Source organism: Oncorhynchus tshawytscha, linkage group LG01, assembly GCF_018296145.1.
Source record: "Oncorhynchus tshawytscha isolate Ot180627B linkage group LG01, Otsh_v2.0, whole genome shotgun sequence".
NCBI classification, from domain to species: Eukaryota; Metazoa; Chordata; class Actinopteri; order Salmoniformes; family Salmonidae; genus Oncorhynchus; species Oncorhynchus tshawytscha.
Window position 1 is genome coordinate 22,120,934 of NC_056429.1, and position 22,352 is coordinate 22,143,285.

Sequence of the window (22,352 nt, forward strand, 5' to 3'; positions counted from 1 at the left end):
GTCCCAGGATCCTTAGCTTAGTGATGAGCTTTGTGGGCACTATGGTGTTGAACGCTGAGCTGTAGTCAATGAATAGCATTCTCACATAGGTGAACAGCATTCTCACATAGGTGTTCCTTCTGCCCTTTCCCAGGTGGGAAAGGGCAGTGTGGAGTGCGATTGAGATTGCGTCATCTGTGGATCTGTTGGGGCGGTAAACAAATTGGAGTTGGTCTAGGGTGTCCAGGATGATACTGTTGATGTGATTCATGACCAGCCTTTCAAAGCACTTCATGGCTACCGACGTGACTGCTACAGGGCGGTAATAATTTATGGAGCTACATTCGCTTCCTTGGGCACAGGGACTAACGTGGTCTGCTTGAAACATGTAGCTATTATAGTCTCGGTCAGGGAGAGGTTGAACATGTCAGTAAAGACACTTACCAGTTGGTCCGCGCATGCTTTGAGTACATGTCCTGGTAATCCATCTGGCCCCGCAGCTTTGTGAATGTTGACCTGTTTAAAGGTCTTGCTCACAATGGCTACCGAGAGCGTTATCACACAGTCGTCTGGAACAGCTGGTGCTCTTATGCATGCTCGTCTGTTAGGCTTGCTTCACTGGGCAGCTCGTGGCTGGGTTTCCCTTTGTAGTCCGTAATAGTTTTCAAGCCCTCCACATCCGACGAGCGTCAGAGCCAGTGTAGTAGGATTCAATCTTAATCTGTATTGACGCTTTGCCTGTTTTCTTAAAATCATCTGGATTAGTGTCCCGCTCCTTGAAAGTGGAAGCTCTAGCCTTTAGCTCGGTGCGGATGTTGCCTGTATTCCATGGCTTCTGGTTGGGATATGTGCGTACGGTCACTGTGGGGACATCGTCGTCGATGCACTTATTGATGAAGGCGATGACTGAGGTGGTATACTCCTCAATGCCATTGGATGAATCCCGGAACATATTCTAGTCTATGCTAGCAAAACATTCCTGTAGCGTAGCATCCACGCCATCTGACCACTTCTGTATTGAGCGAATCACTGGTACCTCTTGCTTTAGTTTTTGCTTGTAAGCAGGAATCAGGAGGATAGAATTATGGTCACATTTTCCAAATGGAGGGAGATGGAGAGCTTTGTATGCGTCTGTCTGTGGAGTAAAGGTGGTCTAAAGTTTTTTTCCCTCCGGTTGCACATGTGACATGCTGGTAGAAATGAGGTAAAACATATTTAAGTTTGCCTGGATTTTGTCCCCTGGATGAGCATTTTCTTGTTTGCTTATGGCCTTATACAGCTCATTGAGTGTGGTCTTTGTGCCAGCATCAGTTTCTGGTGGTAAATAGAAGGCTACGAATAATATAGATGAGAACTCTCTTGGTAGATAGTGTGGTCTACAGCTTATCATAAGGTACTCTACCTCAGGCGAGCAATACCTTGAGCCTTCTTTAATATTAGACATTGCGCACCAGCTGTTATTGACAAATAGACACACACCTCCGCCCTTCGTCTTACCAGACGTAGCTTCTCAGTCCTGCCGATGCATGGAAAATCCTACCAGCTCTATATTATCAGTGTCGTTGTTTAGCCACGACTCGGTGAAACATAAGATATTACAGTTTTTATTGTACTGTTGGTAGGACAGTCTTGATCGTATATCATCCACTTTGTTTTCAAGTGATTTCATGTTGGCCAATAGAACGGATGGTAGTGGAGGTTTACTCACTCCCCTACAAATTCTCAGAAGGCAGTCCGACCTCCGCCCCCTTTTTCTCTGTCTTTTCTTCATGCAAATGACAGGGATTCGGACACGTTCCTGAGAAAGCAGTACATCCTTGGTGTCGGACTCGTTAAAGACAAAATCCTTGTCCAGTTTGATGTGAGTAATCGCTGTTCTGATGTCCAGAAGTTACTTTCGGTCATACGAGACGGTAGCAGCAACGTTATGTACAAATAAGTTACAAGCAACTTGAAATAACTAACAAAATAATACAGTTTGTTAGAAGGCCATGAAACTGCAGCCGTCCCCTCCTGCACCATCTTTGAATAACGCTGGCCTCGTGTATAATCCAGGAAAGAGGAAACTATATTAGAAATTATATCTGGAGCTATACCATAGAGAATGTATTTAGAATGGGTTTCTGTATAAGCACTTTGTGACATCTTGCTGATGTGAGAAGGGCTTTGTAAATCAATTTGATTGATTAATTGATTGTTTGATTGATTGATATGTGTGTAGTTTTCAGATGAGAGAGGAGAGATGTGTGGGAACCTCTTGGGAAGCCCTTGGCTTTTAAGGGTGAACATGTGTCTCTTCACGGGCTGACTCATTTGATTGGTTAACAACCCAGAGGCAAACAGACCCGAGCTGATTGACTCAACCACTAATTACTGTGAGAAAGCAGTCTGTCTCTCTGTCTTTCGTACGCTTTGTTCAGTATTCTCATTTTCACTACCATATATATACTCTGTGTTTAGCATAGTCATTGTGCTCAGCGTATGGTATCAATACTTCAGTATAGTCAATATACACTTTAATGAACACACAATACAATTTTACTGTAAGCATTTTCATTATCATATTTACTCTGACTGTTTGGTTGGTTTTTATTGAGTCCTTTTTATCAGGCGCATGCATCATGTTCAGGATCACCCCAATGTTATTTAGTGAGTGTGCATCAAACACAGCGATCCCATAAATTACTATGGTGTGCATGAGAACAATAAGCAGGATGTGTTGGAATAGAGTTGAACCAGTCAGAGTCTTAATGGGTTCCAAGTGTTGTTGGTACACATTGTCAGACCTATGAGTCCATCATCAGGACCCAACCACCCACAGCAACCACAACAGGGCACATCTTCCTGTCAACTATCCCCAGCTTTTGGGAACTAGTTAATGGAGGCCCTTTGTGGTCGTCTTTGTAGTTGATTGACCATTTGATGAGTCTCAATGAGTGTCTATGAATAATCTCAGTTCCTTTACAGATATAAGTAGAAACTACAGGCTTACATGTTATAAAAGTCAGTGACAGTGTAATGGTGAAACATCATGATAAGTATAGAGTACAACAGTATGAGTCATAATACCCATATAACCTAGTGGTCAAACAGGGAAATGGTTCCAATAGTTTTTCTACCATTCATTTTTCCCATAGGGGATTTTAGAAACACTTAAAATAAGGGCTGTGTGGTTTACCCTGGCATGACCTTTTGATAACTATGTAAATCTCTCTAGGTATATTATCAATATATTTGCCTGTATTTACCCCCCCAAAATGAAACGCTAATTAGCTGCTAATGTGGCTATCATAAAGAACTACAAATACTGAGATGATCTGGACTAGACTGAAGACTCGAGGCAAAGGTAAAAATCTCTGGATTAACTATATAATGTTAGCTAAATATAGTAATCAATGAATTGGCTACATTTTTTTAAATGGACAATTCTGTCTACTGTCTTGTGCAAGTTTTAAATTGACACAATACCTGTTAGCAAAGGGGTCAGCTAGAGACGATGTGCAGGAGCTTGCAGGGATTTGTAGTTTTGCATGTCTACTTTGATGTTAATTAGCATTTTCAAATCTGAGAGTAAACAGAGCCGAATATATTGATAAAAGTCACCTTGTCAAAAAGTCACGCCAGTGCAAGACTACACGAAACACAGCCCTCATTTGAAGTGTTTCTAAAATCCCTTATGGGAAAAATGCATGGTGGAAAAAACGACTGGAACCATTTCCCTGTTTGACCGCTTGGTTTTATGGGTATTATGACACCTCCACTGTGGGGCTCTATAGTGGCCATGTTAAGCATCGTGTGTGAGTGTGTTCATACTGTCTTGGATATAGAATTCATTGTACCTCCAAAGCAAATTAATTAGGGCTGATCCCATTTAGTCCACTGGTCGATTGTTTGGTCAATAGGCTGTTGGTTGACGAGATTTCTTTAGTTGAGCAGTTGCAAATTTAAATTGTCTCATTGGACTAATCCTTGCAGAGGCCATGGGGATGGCACTGTCCATCACTCTAAGACATACTGAAATTGTATATGGTTATATTATGTAAAAAATAATGGTGCAACACTAATAAGTCTAATATTATTTTATAACCAATGCCCTTTATCCAGCATTGGATATGTTCCCTTTCCGCGGTCCTGAAACATAATCTTCAGTGCGCTGTAGAATTGGCGTTTTTCTCTATGTTGCTATTTGCATAATGGCAAAGTTAACCAGCATTTTGGGATTGAGAACAATGCGGCAGAGGCAGCAGCAGCAGAGATGAGGAAACAGGATTAGTTTTACTGGGGGAGGTCGGGTAAAGTAATTATGTGCACAAGCACAAAACACCAGATCTGTCATTTTACCGCCGTCCGAATCTGCCATGTTAGTCATTTGTACATGGCAGGAGAGTAACAATTCCAGCCAGAATAACCAACTGTTTTTGGCGGACTCTGATGCTACTAGTGCAAATTGACATCAAATCAAAGTTTATTTGTCACGTGCGCCGAATACAACAGGTGAAATGCTTACTTATAGACTCTAACCAATAGTGCAAAAAAGGTATTAGGTGAACAATCGGTAAGTAAAGAAATAAAAACAACATTAAAAAGACAGTGAAAAACAGTAGTGAGGCCACATACAGACAGCAGTTAGTCAGGCTGATTGAGGTAGAATGTACATGTAGATATGGTTTAAGTGACTATGCATATATGATGAACAGAGAGTAGAAGTAGAGTAAAAGAGGGGTTGGTGGTTGGTGGGTGGCGGGACACAATGCAGATAGCCTGGTTAGCCAATGTGCAGGAGCACTGGTTGGTCGGGCCAATTGAGGTAGTATGTACATGAATGTATAGTTAAAGTAACTATGCATATATGATAAACAGAGACTAGCAGCAGCGTAAAAGAGTGGTTGTGGGGGCACACAATGCAGATAGTCCAGGTAGCCATTTGATTACCTGTTCAGGAGTCTTATGGCTTGGGGGTAAAAACTGTTGTTAAGCCTTTTTGTCCTACACTTGGCACTCCGGTACCGCTTGCCGTGCGGTAGTAGAGAGAACAGTCTGACTGTGGTGGCTGGGGTCTTTGACAATTTTTAGGGCCTTCCTCTGACACCACCTGGATGGTAGGCAGCTTAGCCCCAGTGATGTACTGGGCCGTACGTACTACCCTCTGTAGTGCTTTGCGGTCGGAGGCCGTGTAATTGCCGTACCAGGCAGTGATGCAACCATGCTCTCGATGTTGCAGCTGTAGAACCTTTTGAGGATCTCAGGACCCATGCCGAATCTTTTTAGTTTCTTGAGGGGAAACTGTCTTGGTGTGTTTGGACCATTCTAGTTTGTTGGTGATGTGGACACCAAGGAACTTGAAGCTCTCAAGCTGCTCCAATACAGCCCCATTGATGAGAATGGGGGCATGCTCTGTTCTCCTTTTCCTGTAGTCCACAATCATCTCCTTAGTCTTGGTTACTTTGAGGGATAGGTTGTTATTCTGGCACCACTCGGCCAGGTCTCTGACCTCCTCCCTATAGTCGGTGATCTGGCCTACCACTGTTGTGTCGTCTGCAAACTTGATGATGGTGTTGGAGTCTTGTCTGGCCATGCAGTCGTGGGTGATTTGAAAGAAGTGTCTGAGTTTGCTAGGTGTTGCTCACGGTTTGAGCAAAAAAAACAATAACTGATTCGATAAATTAAACAAAGTGCTGTGCATAATCTATATATGAAGGACCTACATTTGCAGTTGCATGAATGAACTTTCACAGTGAATGTTTTTGTCCATATGTTTTTGCGCCTATTTAATGTAACCCTTGCTGTTAATGGATCACAAAGCAGCATACAACTGACCTAAACGTTTGGATGAGTTCACTTTTTAAAACGTATCTCAAGTGCAAGTGCACTGTTTAGCTCACATCTGAAGGCTAGGTGTATTTAGAACGTCTACTGCGGATCGCTAGAATATCCTAATGATTATGATCACACTTCCTCAATTGAATTATTATTATATACCAAAGATGGTTTGGTATGGTTTAGAAACTTGGGTACAAAACTCGAGCTATCAGTGTAGCCCTGTAATCGCCTGGACTATATTCATGCCTAGAAAAATAACTCCAGGCTTCCGTCATAACTGTTAATTTATTGGAAAAAAATTAAGAATTACAGGGAGCAGTTTGGAAAAAACGAATCCCATTGGAATAACAGACATTCTGGGTAATAATTACATAACCAACATTCTCTAGTAATACTAGTCCCATGCAAATAGGGCTTTGCCTAATTGTCTAAGAAAATTGCGGAGAGAGCAAACTCCAACTTAATCAACAGCCTAACTGTTAAATGTGCCTGGCTTTATAAATCATCCATATATATCTACAGAAATAAGACAGATCCTGCTTCTGTTGCCTGTTTGAGTGTTTGTTTAATAGCCTACTGATTCCATGAGCACCAAGACTCATGCAACTGCAAAAGGTCAGATCAAGCAATTTCACAGATTTGGCTGTTTTTAATCTTTGCTCTGCTGTGATAACGGCTTTACAACTTGTTTTTCATTAGAACAGACTACTGTTACTGTCACGCCCTGACCTTAGAGACCCGTTTTATGTCTCTATTTGGTTTGATCAGGGTGTGATTTGGGGTGGGTATTCTGTGTTCTATTATTTGTATTTCTATGTTTGGCTGGGTAGGGTTCTCAATCAGGGACAGTTGTCTATCGTTGTCTCTGAATGAGAACCATACTTAGGTAGCCCTTTTTCCCATCTGTCTTTGTGGGAAGTTGACTTTGTTCATGGCACATAGCTTTTAGCTTCACGGTTTGTTTTGTAGTGTTTATTGTTTTGTTCGGCATCTTTTCTAATAAAAAGAAAATGTACGCTTACCACGCTGCGCCTTGGTCTACTTCATGCAACAGCCGTGACAGTTACTTATAATTGATTTGTTGTTAATACTGTTACAAACAGGCAAAACAATTGTCATCTAACAGCACCTGTTTGTCACACATAATATGCACACAGCTCTCTATGCCCTTTTTCTCCTTCTTATTGTTATTATTACAATTATGATCATGATTAAAATAAGTAATGTAGGCTTTGTATAGCCTTGTATAACCAGAATTGAGCTGTAGGCCTAAGAGAGTGTCCTGTTTAGTCTTAATACCGTAACTTAGGCCTGTATTTCAATATATAGGTTACTGTATCTATCATTCATTCATGCCATCACAAAGCATACGAGACATTCATGCTTTGAAATGCAATCAACCATTTTCGTTTTAAAATTAAATAACAAAGGGAGCTTTGACTAATTAGCCTAAACAAGAAATAAACCGCAATTCAGGAATGCAATGCAACTGTTTCTGTCTGCTGTAATAAAGGCTTTATACAGTACATCTTTTTTCCCATTAGAACAGACTCCCTGGTACACTTATTTATTGAGTGTTGTTACTCTGTTCCAAATGGTCAGAAAATAATAATAACAATATTGTAATCTTAATAGCAACTGTTTGGCACACATAATATTTACGCAACACTTTCTTCTATACCCTCCATTTTCTTGATCTCCAGAAGTTTCCACAACAAAGTCAAATGTCTTCCACAGATCTGACATCCCCTTTCCCTCCTGAGTAACCAGTAAACATTTACCCATTTTGAGTTTCTTTTTTATGTCCTCCACCTCCATTATTGGTCACATGCATGCAATGCTTACATGTTTAATGTAAAGAGAGCAAGGGTTGAGGGAATAGGGAATGTTTTTCCTAAACAAATGAGGGATTTCAGTAACAACTTTTCAAATCAAATGTATTTATATAGCCCTTCGTACATTAGCTGATATCTCAAAGTGCTGTACAGAAACCCAGCCTAAAACCCCAAACAGCAAGCAATGCAGGTGTAGAAGCACGGTGGCTAGGAAAAACTCCCTAGAAAGGCCAAAACCTAGGAAGAAACTTAGAGAGGAACCAGGCTATGTGGGGTGGCCAGTCGTCTTCTGGCTGTGCCGGGTGGAGATTATAACAGAACACGGCCAAGATGTTCAAATGTTCATAAATGAACAGCATGGTCAAATACTAATAATCACAGGCAGAACAGTTGAAACTGGAGCAGCAGCACGGCAAGGTGGACTGGGGAGGGCAAGGAGTCATCATGTCAGGTAGTCCTGAGGCATGGTCCTAGGGCTCAGGTCCTCCGAGAGAGAAAAAGAAAGAGAGAAAGAGAGAGAATTAGAGAGAGCATACCTACATTCACACAGGACACCGGATAGGACAGGAGAAGTACTCCAGATATAACAAACTGACCCTAGCCCCCCGACACATAAACTACTGCAGCATAAATACTGGAGGCTGAGACAGGAGGGGTCAGGAGACACTGTGGCCCCATCCGATGACACCCCCGGACAGGGCCAAACAGGAAGGATATAACCCCACCCACTTTGCCAAAGCACAGCCCCCACACCACAAGAGGGATATCTTCAACCACAAACTTACCATCCTGAGACAAGGCCGAGTATAGCCCACAAAGATCTCCGCCACGGCACAACTCAAGGGGGTTTCAGTCAGAAACAATTACGAAACTAAATGGAGGAAATTGTTTCATTTGTGTCTTAATTATTTAATCATACTGTGTGCTTAAAGCATCAGACAAGCTCAGTGCATATGTAGTTGGTTTTATTCAAACACATAGGGTGTGTCTGTCTCTGGAAAAATATGTTTAAACATGTTGACCAATCAATTGGTCGAAAGAACAGGATGACTCTCGGTCGACCAAGATTGTGGCTGCCTGCCTGTAGGTAGATAGACCCAGTGAGCCAGGGGTTAGAGCTCATTGTTGATACTGTGTGGGTAGGCTGGCTCAGATTAGTATTTGTTTATTTACATTCGTGCGACACGCAGCTCCTTTGTCTTCACTTCCCTGGAAACACAAGTGTAATGTTAACCATGCGATCGCTTTGTTTTCTACAGTGGTTGAGGTGAATTGACCTCACAATAGTGGTTCTAATGTAACCCACTCAAATTAGATGATCAACTATTCAATGGATCTCTCTGGAACGTTCATGTGTCTGCATCATGTCAGAGGTGATCCAGGGGTTGTTGTGGTCTGGGGGATGCAGCTGCAACAGAGGGCATATGGGTGCTTCCTCTGGAGCCCCATGATGCTATTGGTTGGATTCGTTAGCCTTGAAGCACCTGCGCTCTGACATCTCTTACTCTCTAGCTCCATAGTTCTCTCCAGTAATGAAATCCCATGTGTGGCTTCAGGGTTTCTGTGTGTGTGATTGAGTGTGTGAAGGTGTGTGTGTGTGTGTGTGTGTGGGTCTGCTCGCGTGTACGTCTGTACCCGCATGATTGTGTTTTAGTGTATTTTGTGTGTGTGTGTCATGTGTTATATATTATGGGATTCTCCTTCAGACTTTGTGGAGTAGCTCAGGGAGTTAGGGACCAGGGTCTGCTCTATCACAGCGGCTTCGTCCTACTTATCCATCCACCCACCTCTCTCTCTGCAGAGGCTCTAATCTGTTCTGTGGAAAAAGCTTGTCTGTGCATCAGACCTTCACAGTCTGCCTCTGAACTTTGTAGGTTAGTCTATCTCGCTCTCCCACTCTCCCCCCTCTCTCTTTTTGTCTCTTTCTTTCTCTGTCAGGGTTTCTTCAACTAACTAACTAGCTAGGTCTTGTGTTTTGACAGAAAGCTATTCCTAAACTTCTCAATATATTTTTGAGATTGACCCTAGATGACCTTCAATAGGACTCCAATAGGCAATTTAGAATCAGTCTAGTTCAATATCTTAATCATTTTAACATTTCAGATTTCACTTGATGTATTGATCAACGGAATTGCTGAGACAAGCAGATACAAAGGACTTTACTCTAACTACTGATCACAATACCCTGTGATAATCTCAATTGCTGATCCTCATCTACTAAAATGAAGAGGTGGCAAGAAAAAAAGAGATGAACAATACGAGAAATGAATAAGACATGAAAAGATAGAGCGAGATAAAGTAAGGGATCCCAAGCTCTTCAATCACAAAGGTTGACACCATGTCCTTTATTGTGTCTCATCGCATCCCCTCCTCATCGTAATTAATGGATTCACAAAAATGCAAAGGCATCACCGGGTCCTGCGGTGTCTCTGCCTCTGACATCTGACATGTTTACCCTGACACTGAGCTGTAATGAGGAGGCTACTGGTCTCCTCTTTTCCTCGATTCCTCCACTACTCTTGTTATTCCTGATAAACAGCCTTCCACCCTCTCCTCTCTCCTCTCCCATACCTGGATCTGCAGTCATGCCTCCTCGCAAGGTCGATTTAATTTGAGTTTTTATTTATATTTTTATTTGAAATTCAGTTGAGTTTCTGTTTTCAGACTTGATTTACTCTTTTTTTATTTGAAATTCAGTTTAGTTTCTGCTTGTTTTCAGACTTGATTTACTAATTTTTATTTAGTTTCAGTTTGATAAAAAATACATATTTAGGTTTTATATTATTAAGTTTCAGTTTTAATCTAGTAGCCTATGCGTGGGAGGCTAGGAGCCATTTATGTGATATAGGCCTATAGTTTTTTGGGGGGAATGTCACTTCTTGCCACTGGGGGACAGTAATACATAAGGTTATGGGCCAGGACCAAAGACTTGGATAGACATAACATCTCTGTATCTGTGTCATGATGGCGTCTGTGGGCAGCGCCATTGAGGCCATCTCCATCATGAAATAGTCAATTTTCTTCCTCACAAGTAAAATTCATTGGCTGATCCGTCCTGATGACCCGACTGCCACAACTCTAACTGGGTCATCAGGTCATGCTGACCGGATCATCAGGAGGGATCAGCAAATTAAGTTGGAAGTCGCGCCCAGTTGACTAAATCAAAATGGCTAAAGTCCTCAATGGCGCTGCCCATTCTAACACATTCTATTGGCCACCAAAGGACTCCATACAACTCTATGGCCAGGGCATAGGTTTGGTTAGGTTTAAATTATAAATCAATCCTAATGTGACTTGGATTTAACCCCTTCAGTGTTAACAAAAAACAACTGCAACAACAGCAAAAACATAAGCAATACAATACTTCTTCACCAATCTATCAGTTCACAGCCAGCCAGCTTGTGTGTGTGTGTGTTTCTGTTCAACCTAACAAGATTTTCTGATTTATCTTCAAGAAGACTCTGCGTTCCAAAGAGGTGGTCGTTCGGTTTCTCAAACAAAATTATTTTCTCCAAGAACGCTTGGTATACAGAGACAGAAACCAGATCCAGTGCCACAGGACAAATCTTTAGATATACAGTCATGCTGTCTTAATTAAAACTTCTTTGGGATAGGGGGCAGCATTTTCACATTTGGATGAATAGCATGCCCAGAGTAAACTGCCTCCTACTCAGTCCCAGATGCTAATATATGCATATTATTATTCATATTGGATAGAAAACACTCTGAAGCTTCTAAAACTGTTTGAATGATGTCTGGGAGTATAACAGAACTCATATGGCAGGCAAAAACCCGAGAAGAAATCCAATCAGGAAGTGGGAAATCTGAGGTTTGTAGTTTTTGAACTCAGCCCCTATCAAATACACAGTGGGATATGGGTTATTTTGCACTTCCTAAGGCTTCCACTAGATGTCAACCGTCTTTAGAACGTTGTTTCAGGCTTCTACAGTGAAGGGGGGCCGGATGAGAGCTGTTTGACTAAGGGGTCTGGCAGCAGCCTCGTTCTCAGTCACGCGCATTTCACATGAGAGGTAGCTCTCGTTCCATTGCTTTTCTACAGACAATGGAATTATCCGGTTGGAACATTATTGAACATTTATGATAAAAACATCCTAAAGAATGATTCTATACTTAGTTTGACAAGTTTCTACGACCTGTAATATAACTTTTTGAACTTTTCGTCCGATTGGACCTGAACGCGCGTTTGGATTTGTTTACCAAACGCCCGAACAAAAGAAGCTATTTGGACATAATTGATGGACTTTATGGAACAAATCAAACATTTATTGTCGAACTGGGATTCTTGGGAGTGCATTCTGATGAAGATCATCAAAGGCAAGTGAATATTTATAATGCTATTTCTGACTAATGTTGACAGCGCAACATGGCGGATATTTCTTTTGGCTGTTTTGGGCTCTGAGATCCGTACTCAGATTATGCTTTTTCCGTAAGTAAAAAAAGAAATCTGACACAGCGGTTGCATTAAGGAGAAGTTTATCTATATTTATCTATATATTTCCATGTATAACACATATATATTCATCAACATTTATCATGAGTATTTCTGTAAATTCATGTGGCTCTCTACTGAATGTAACACGCCAATGTAAAATGAGATTTTTGGATATAAATATGAACTTTACCAAACAAAACATACATGTATTGTGTAACATGAAGTCCTATGAGTGTCATCTGATGAAGATCATCAAAAGTTAGTGATTCATTTGATCTCTATTTGAGCTTTTTTGACTCCTCGCTTTGGCTGGAAAAATGGCTGGGTTTTTCTGTGACTTGGTGGAGACCTAACATAATCATTTGTGGAGCTTTCGCTGTAAAGCATTTTTGAAATCAGACACTGTGGCTGTATTAACGAGAATTGTATCTTTAAAATGGTGCCTAATACTTGAATGTTTGAGAAATTTGATTTATGAGATTTCTGTTGATTTGTATTTGGCGCCCTGCAATTTCATTGGCTGTTGGCGAGGGGTTCCCAGACAGGTTAACAGAACTGGAGAGGTGACTTACCCCTTCCAGGTATCTCCGCTTCCACAGCTCACACAGGGCCCTTAGTGTCCTGCCAGGTTGACCCTCCAGCTGGACAGTGACATCAGACACAATCTTTGATGCGCCGAAACTGTATTTCTGAAGCACTGTGGTCGAGATGCTTGCTGGATTCAACGTGCTGGCATCTTCCTGGGGTCCTGCTGCTCCACTGCTGTACTCTCTGGTTTGCTGAAGTACAAAATACTCTGCTTCCCTCATCAGTGGCTCCATCTCTGTTGAGTGATGTGCCAGAGACACACTTGGGTCATCAGATAAGCTGCTGCAGGGGTTGGATTGAAGTTCGCTCCCAGAGGATTCAGTGTGCATGTGAAGTGCTCACGTAGTGACTTCAGGAGGACCTGTGCCAACTGTTTTGCAATAGTAGTTGACTGTGTGCCTCAAGATTGAGAAGGCACAACACCACATCAGACAGCGGCTGGCTGTCAGATTGAAATTGTTCGGTGTGGATTGCGAACGGCATCAGCAACTTCACAAGCTCTTCTATCTTGACCGAGTCATGCTTCTTGCTCGCCCTCTGATTTCTTCCCTGTTAGCTAGTGAAAGTGATGCACAGGCTAAGCCTATTTGAACATTTATCCGCCAGATTCGGAAACTTGACAACCTCATTAGAAAAAAAGCTTGAAAATACCGTTTGCTTTTTGCACAAAGTTCATGGCTTTTACTATATTTTAGTTAGTTTTGCAGTCAAAGATAATAGTTTCAGTATAGTTTTAGTTTTTCAAATGTTTTTCATTTTTATTTCAGTTTACTAAATTGTTTTTCCAATTGTAGTTTTTATTTTAGTTTCAGTTTTTGTTCACTATAATAACCTTGCCTCCTTGTTTCACCAACCCGCTCCATTTTACTTCCTATTTAATAATTTACAGTGCACTTTGGGAATTATTCAGACCCCTTCCCTTTTTCCATATTTTGCAATATAACAACCTGTAAAATGGTTGTTATCAATCTACACACAATACCCCTAATCAATCTACACACAATACCCCGTCACGACAAAGCGGAAAATGTTTTTTAAAGATTTTTGTCAAAAATAAAAAACGGAAATATCTTATTTACATAAGTATTCAGACCCTTTGCTATGAGACTCGAAATTGACCTTAGGTGCATCCTGTTTCCATTGATCACCCTTGAGATGTTTCTACAACTTGATTGGAGTCCACCTGTGGTAAATTCAATTGATTGGACATGATTTGGAAAGCACACACCTGTCTATATAAGGTCCCACAGTTAACGGTGCATGTCAGAGCAAAAACCAAGCCATGAGGTCGAAGGAATTGTCCGTAGAGCTCCAAGACAGGATAGTGTCGAGGGGAAGGGTACCAAAAATGTTCTGCAGCATTGAAGGTCCCCAAGAACACAGTGGCCTCCATCATCCTTAAATGGAAGAAGTTTGGAACCCCCAAGACTCTTCCTAGAGCTGGCCGCCTGGCCAAACTGAGCAATCGGGGGAGAAGGCTCGGGTCAGAGGTGACCAAGAACCCAATGATCACACTGACAGAGCTCCAGAGCTCCTCTGTGAAAATGGGAGAACCTACCAGAAAGACAGCCATCTCTGCAGCACTCCACCAATCAGGCCTTTAAGGTAGAGGGGCCAAACAGAAGCCACTCCTCAGTAAAAGGCACATGATAGTCTGCTTGGAGTTTGCCAAAAGGGACCTAAAGGACTCTGACCATGAGAGAAAAGATTCTCTAGTCTGATGAAACCAAGATTGAACTCTTTGGCCTGAATGCCAAGCATCCCATCTGAAGGAAACCTTGCACTAACCCTACGGTGATGCACGGTGGTGGCAGCATCATGCTGTGGGGTGTTTTTCAGCGGAAGGGACTGGGAGACTAGTCAGGATCAAGGAAAGATTAACGGAGCCAAGTACAGGGAGATCCTTAATGAAAACCTGCTCCAGAGCGCTCAGGACCTCAGACTAGGGTGAAGGTCCACCTTCCAACAGGACAACGAACCTAAGCACACAGCCTAGACAACACTGGAGTGGCTTCGGGACAAGTCTCCGAATGTCCTTGAGTGACCCAGCCAGAGCCCGGACTTGATCCTGATCGAACATCTCTGGAGAGAGCTGAAAATTGCTGTGCAGCAATGCTCCCCATCCAACCTAACAGAGCTTGAGAGGATCTGCAGACGAGAATGGGAGAAACTCCCCAAATACAGCTGTGCCAAGCTTGTAGCATCATACCCAAGAAGACTCGAGGCTGTAATTGCTGCCAAAGGTGCTTAAACAAAGTACTGATTAAAGGTTCTGAATACTTATGTAAATGTGATATTTCAGTTTTTTATTTTCGATACATTTGCAAGAAAATATACAATAACTGTTTTTGCTTTGTCATTATAGGGTATTGTGTGTAGATTGCTGAGGGAAAAAAAATTGAATCAATTTTAGAATAAGGATGTAATGTAATAAAATGTGAAAAAAGTCAGAATGCACTGGATGTCAGTGAAGAAGGCCGTCTAAATTCCATGAATCCCTGTGGGATTCCTGGGTCAGACATCACAACTCACCACTCTAGGCCAGCTTCCCGGCAGAGCTGGGCTCTGAGGCTGAATCACACAGCTCATTGTGCTCCGCAGTTCTTTTGATGAGAGATTTTTTTTAAAGGTCATAGTTAATCACTTTAAATCAGGCTAGAGTAATGGCTATCTGTGTAAGCAGGTTCAGGGGTGGGTGGGTGGACGAACCTCACGACCTCAGACCAAAGTGCTGAGCAGAATTCAAACTCGAAAGTCATTACCTGTGTACTCTCACACAAATACTTTTATGTGTTACTTTCATCAACAATACATCAATATTTCAAGTCATTGTGCTACATAATTGTTTGTATTAAACTCTCCATTCTCTCTCCCATCTCGTCCCTCCTCAGTTATGTGGGCCGTGTTGTGGGTAACGGCCTTCAGGCCCAGAAAAACAACCCAGAGATCAAGGTCCGCAGCATCGACCCCATCCTGGTGGGAGCTAGAGACAGACTAGAACATTTCAAATGGGTATGTCTCACTACCACTGTTTCTCCTTCCGTTTGACATGTGACTATGTGACTGTAAACTTGACCACTGATGACACCAAAATGTCAGTTACATACCATTCTGATACTTCTTCTGCAAACTTAATCATATTCCTATTTCAGGTTTGGACAGAAATGTTGTATGAGGACAAGTGTTGGAGTTGTATTCAGGGCAATTATCTGCAGGCATATGGATGTATCACACATCTCTAGTATGCAAACAGCTGTGTGTCTCAGGGCCATGCCTGTTGCACTATATTATTGAAGATACTGGTAACTAACCCAAGATATCACATCGGCATTGTTTCCAATGGGAGCAAATGAAGCATAGTGGGCAGAACAAGCAAGGAGGTGGGCAAGGCACGTTTTTCCATATTTACATTTGGGAACAACTTTCTGTAAATTGTGTGTGTGAAATACAGTGGGGCAAAAAAGTACTTAGTCAGCCACCAATTGTGCAAGTTCTCCCACTTAAAAAGATGAGAGGCCTGTAATTTTCATCATAGGTACACTTCAACTATGACAGACAAAATGAGAAGAAAAAAAAATCCAGAAAATCACATTGTAGGATTTGTAATGAATTTATTTGCAAATTATGGTGGAAAATATGTATTTGGTGAATAACAAAAGTTTATCTCAATACTTTGTTATATACCTTTTGTTGGCAATGACAGAGGTCAAACGTTTTCTGTAAGTCTACACAAGGTTTTCACACACTGTTGCTGGTAGTTTGGCCCATTCCTCCATGCAGATCTCCTCTAGAGCAGTGATGTTTTGGGGCTGTTGCTGGGCAACACAGACTTTCAACTCCCTCCAAAGATTTTCTATGGGGTTGAGATCTGGAGACTGGCTAGGCCACTCCAGGACCTTGAAATTCTTCTTACGAAGCCACTCCTTCATTGCCCGGGCGGTGTGTTTGGGATCATTGTCATGCTGAAAGACCCAGCCACGTTTCATCTTCAATGCCCTTTCTGATGGAAGGAGGTTTTCACTCAAAATCTCACGATACATGGCCCCATTCATTCTTTCCTTTCCTTTCCTTTGCAGAAAAACATCCCCAAAGCATGATGTTTCCACCCTCATGCTTCACAGTAGGTATGGTGTTCTTTGGATGCAAAACAGCATTCTTTGTCCTCCAACAATTTTGGTTTCATCTGACCATATGACATTCTCCCAATCTTCTTCTGGATCATCCAAATGCTCTCTAGCAAACTTCAGACGGGCCTGGACATGTACTGGCTTAAGCAGGGGGACACGTCTGGCACTGCAGAATTTGAGTCCCTGGTGGCGTAGTGTGTTACTGATGGTAGGCTTTGTTACTTTGGTCCCAGCTCTCTGCAGGTCATTCACTAGGTCCCCCCGTGTGGTTCTGAGATTTTTGCTCACCGTTCTTGTAATCATTTTGACCCCACGGGGTGAGATCTTGCGTGGAGCCCCAGATCGAGGGAGATTATCAGTGGTCTTGTATGTCTTCCATTTCCTAATAATTGCTCCCACAGTTGATTTCTTCAAACCAAGCTGCTTACCTATTGCAGATTCAGTCTTCCCAGCCTGGTGCAGGTCTACAATTTTGTTTCTGGTGTCCTTTGACAGCTCTTTGGTCTTGGCCATAGTGGAGTTCGGAGTGTGACTGTTTGAGGTTGTGGACAGGTGTCTTTTATAATGATAACAAGTTCAAACAGATGCCATTAATACAGGTAACGAGTGGAGGACAGAGGAGCCTCTTAAAGAAGAAGTTACAGGTCTGTGAGAGCCAGAAATCTTGCTTGTTTGTAGGTGACCAAATACTTATTTTCCACCATAATTTGCAAATAAATTCATTCAAAATCCTACAATGTGATTTTCTGGATTTTTTTTCTCTCATTTTGTCTGTCATAGTTGAAGTGTACCTATGATGAAAATTACAGGCCTCTCTCATCTTTTTAAGTGGAAGAACTTGCACAATTGGTGGCTGACTAAATATTTTTTGCCCCACTGTAACTAAAGTAGTCATTGCACTCTTTCTAAACGACAAAGGGTTAAGTCTATAACGTGTACTCTGTTCGTAACAGATTCTAGTTTGGGGAAAAGATTGAATTGAGATCAACTGTTTCATTGAAGAAAATGAGCAGAATGTCAGCCAAGTTTAATCTAACTCCATTTTCTCACACTTCCGCCACTGGACTTCCTCACGTTACAATATTTGGTGTTGAGTGGAAGTTCCATACAGATGCTTCAAATTTATACATCCTTTGAGACATCTGGCTCCTTCTTCTGTCTGTGATATTATGTTGGTTGATGTCTCTGAGTTAACATTGGACCTGGGCCTACTGTACTTTCTGTCTGGTCACACGCTCTCATCTGGGCCCATGGCACTGGGATGCACCAGGTCAGAGGTCACAGATGGCGTGTCGTCACTGAAATGGTGACTGTAATGCCTCCAGGGATAGCTGCTCCCCATCATGTGAAAGAGGGATTAAGAGGTGAAGGATAGGCAGACCGATGTATGCAGAGTGACACACCCATGGTAAAGGGAATAGGGGAGTTCACATCCTTTCCACTTAGATGCTGTTCACACCAGTCATGGTAAATAGCTTTGTGTGTTATTAGACATTTTTTTATGCCTTTTTTATTGCTCGGTGCTCGGTACAAATCATGCCATTGGAGGGGATTCAGACGTGCGTCTCTGGAGGACTGAGAGAGAGGAACAGCCATCCAACTAGCTCAAAGGCCTGTGGACATGCCAGACAAATCTGACCAAACTGTCCTCGTCGACCCATCACAGATACTTAGATAGATATTAAATCAGCCAGTTGCACCCCTTAACCGCTCAGGCATTCACTGGGGCATTCACTATGAGAATGGAACAAAATAACCCATCAATGCATCATAGATAAAGGACCTCAATGCAAAGCATCTTAGATCATGGAGGAGGCTGTGGGATCAGTGAGGCAGGAAGGAGGGGTCACACAGTGTTCTGTATGTTTTATTCAGTAAATTATTCTAATCCTGTCTGACTGCGACCTCCTCCCTCCTCCCCCTTCCTCTGCTGTGTTTGTCTCTGGGGTAATTGGTGGTGTCTCGGGGGTCTGGCCTTGTGCAAACAGCCCTGTCCCTCTGATAGATGCAGTGTGAACCCAGTGCTCTTAATGGCTGGATGCCCATGGAAGCGCCAGCGATTTCACAGCTGGAAAAATCTGTCCCTCAGCAACATGAGAATAGACATTGCATAGGAGTTGCATTATGTCTGTTTCATAATGTTTTCTGCTTATGCCATTCCCTACACCTCGAAGTCTAAGAGTTCAAATAATGTTTTAGCTGTTGACCAAGGTGAGTGCTTAGAGCTGGAGGTGGGTATTTCTTTAGGTCTTCAACCTGAGGAACAGTGTACCAATTCAACACTTCAGTAGATACAGAAGAGACACAAGTAGCATTGAAGCCAGATTATTGTTATGTAAATGTCCTTTAACCTAAATGTTCCTTGAGCTAGAAGCCAAAACAAATTTACCCTCAGCCTCTCTGGAGAGGCTTTATGCAGACTGCAGAGTCAGAGGCGCTCAGGGAATAGTCCCTCCTTGCCTGGCCGGTCTGCCAGGAGCTCTGTTCTGACCTTTGTGGGGCTGAAAAGTTACCAGTAGGGCTGTGAATATACCAGTATCACAAAAAAACATTTAATGGAACATTTTTAAACACGAGGCTGCCCAAACTTTTTAGTCCTTTAAATACTGTACCTGATGTATGTCAAATATTGTGTTCTATAGCTTGGAAAATACATGTCACCCAGGATGACAACATAATGATGCTTGTTTCCAACATTAGGGCTGTTTTCCTAAAGAAGTTATATCCGCTCCGTGATTTGTTTCCTTGCCACGATACTAATGAGTATCGCGATACTGGTATCATCCCGGCTCTAGCTACCAGACCCGTTGAGTCCTGTTGTGCCGTGTTTGTGTCTCTCCCCCAAACTCTACCCACTGTCTCTCTCTGTCACTCTCGTTCGCTCTCTCTGGTACTATATTTTTCGGAAATTCTTTCTTTTCATTGCACATTCGTTTTCCTTTCTCTCTTTAACCGTTGTCTTCTCTATCACTCAGAGTTATTGGTATTGTCTCGCTTTGTTAGAAGTGTCCTAACAGGGCTCTATGTGCCCAAAATCTTTATCTAAAGTTGGTCAGTGTTATACAGATAAAGGTTTTAATCTTTAGCCAACATTATTCACAATTACTATATTCTGGTTGAGTCAATTCTTAGGTTATCTGGAGCCAGTTTGAAGCAGAGTATACCCTGTGAAGCCATCAGATCACCTCCCATGCTTGGTTTGAGAGCAAGGATTCCCCTGTTATCACCCCAGACTAATTCGATAAGCAATGACCATGTCGGCTGTTAGCGGGGAGTTGTAAAAAGAGGGATACTTGGTGTCCAGCCCATTGTTCCAGATGTTTCTGGGAGGGGATCGGGGAGAGAGAGAGAGGAGAGGCACACAGCTCATCTGGCCCTCTGGGAGCCATTTCACTTCACTTCTGTCTCTTATTACTTCATTAAAAGCAGACGTGACTGGGTTTGTTTCTATGGGCCGGCCCAGCCTGGCCCAAACAGAGCAGGCTGTCTCTTCAAAGCAGCCAGAGGCTGGGAACATCTATCAGAGAGGTGGGGAGGGGAGTGGAAACCTAAGGAGTCAATGTAAGCACTTTGAGGTGGCTAAGAGCTCAATGTGAGAGAGAAAAGTGATTTACAGGATTACACGTGTTTTATGGCCGCTGTACCTGAGGGGAGAGAGAACGTTCACAACGTTCACAGCCAGTGCCAGTGTGCTTGTTTTTCTAACCCTGACTGGGACCCTGCTCGCCTCTATAACTAACAAATCACACGCAAGAGATTATATTATGACTGTTAGATTTTCCCCATGTGTACCAAGGTTAATTTAAAAGGGAGGAATCTTCCGCCCCAAAGAAGGATCTCATTTGATTTCCTGAAGAAGGCTTTAACCTTCCTTTTTGGAGTTTATTTCAAATGTCCTCTACTTTGAAATAATAAAGAATCCTCCATGGATTTCAGAAAGCCTGGATTTATTTGCTGTGATAGCTGCTCTGGTGAGGTCGAAGTCGAGGCTTGATCTGGCTGACATTGCATTGGTTCCTTTTGACCCGGTCTGGACCAGAATCATGTTCTGAATAATACAGGAAATACACTGTGGGTTTTCACAACATTGCAGCATCTGTCTTAAAACATTAGCTATGTTGGCCTAGCCAAGTGTCTATCATAGTACAGCGTAAAATCCCGAGATAACAACGTGTAGAAGAGAAAGAGAGAGAGAGAGAGAGAGAGAGAGAGAGAGAGAGAGAGAGAGAGAGAGAGAGAGAGAGAGAGAGAGAGAGAGAGAGAGAGAGAGAGAGAGAGAGAGAGAGAGAGAGAGAGAGAGAGAGAGAGAGAGAGAGAGAGAGAGAGAGAGAGAGAGAGAGAGAGAGAGAGAGAGAGAGAGAGAGAGAGAGAGAGAGAGAGAGAGAGAGAGAGAGAGAGAGAGAGAGAGAGAGAGAGAGAGAGAGAGAGAGAGAGAGAGAGAGAGAGAGAGAGAGAGAGAGAGAGAGAGAGAGAGAGAGAGAGAGAGAGAGAGAGAGAGAGAGAGAGAGAGAGAGAGAGAGAGATTTGCAAAACAAATACGAAGAAATTCTGCAGTTGAAATCAGTTCTTGACTGTTTATCCCAGTTGGTGGGTCAATTAATCATGTGGAATTAGCATCATTGAAAAGCACACTCAGCAAATTGAGGTTGAGGCTGGCTACTTTTACACAGTTCTCTTTTTTCTATGATAATTTATGCATGAGATTTATCTTCTACGATCAAGTAATGTGCACGCTCCCCGTGCCCTGTAGGTTTTCTCATTAAAAATGATTTATGTGTCATCTTTTAGTTATTAAGATTTGTAAGATATATGTATTTTTGTGCATGACAATATTTCCTTTTTTGTCTGTTTAAATATTACTGACTAGCCATGAGACTGGGGGTGTAACGGTTCACCAAACCCACAGTTCCGTATGTACAGTATCAGACCTCAGGATAAGACCCAGATGCAGAGAGTTCGAATCACAGATGTTTATTAACAAAACAGCGGGCAGGCAGATGACAGGTCAAGGGCAGGCAGAGGTCAGTAATCCAGGGCAGAGTCAATAAGGTACAGAATGGCAGGCAGGCTCAGGGTCAGGACAGGCAGAGGTCAGTAATCCAGGGCAGAGTCAATAAGGTACAGAATGGCAGGCAGGCTCAGGGTCAGGACAGGCAGAGGTCAGTAATCCAGGGCAGTGTCAGACAGGTACAGAACGGCAGGCAGGCTCAGGGTCAGGACAGGCAGAGTTCAGTAATCCAGGGCAGTGTCAGACAGGTACAGAACGGCAGGCAGGCTCAGGGTCAGGACAGGCAGAGGTCAGTAATCCAGGGCAGTGTCAGACAGGTACAGAACGGCAGGCAGGCTCAGGGTCAGGACAGGCAGAGGTCAGTAATCCAGGGCAGTGTCAGACAGGTACAGAACGGCAGGCAGGGTCAGGACAGGTGAAACAGATCAGGGTGTGACAGACATTGTCTTCAGAAAGTGTTTCTTGACTTTTTCCACATTGTAACACATGTTGTGTTACAGCCTGAATTTCAAATGGAATTAATTCTGATTGTTTTGTCACTG

At 42.6% G+C, this 22,352-nt stretch overlaps 1 protein-coding gene across 1 annotated transcript in view; it reads left to right on the top strand.

The window, feature by feature from the left end:
• The window catches only part of LOC112245414 (glypican-5-like), a 156,429-nt gene that overhangs the window by 71,285 nt on the left and 62,792 nt on the right, over positions 1-22,352 (top strand). The window contains exon 7 of the mRNA XM_024413544.2: positions 15,567-15,687. Within this exon, the coding sequence (XP_024269312.1) occupies positions 15,567-15,687 (121 nt within the window). The remainder of the gene's footprint in view (positions 1-15,566; positions 15,688-22,352) is intronic.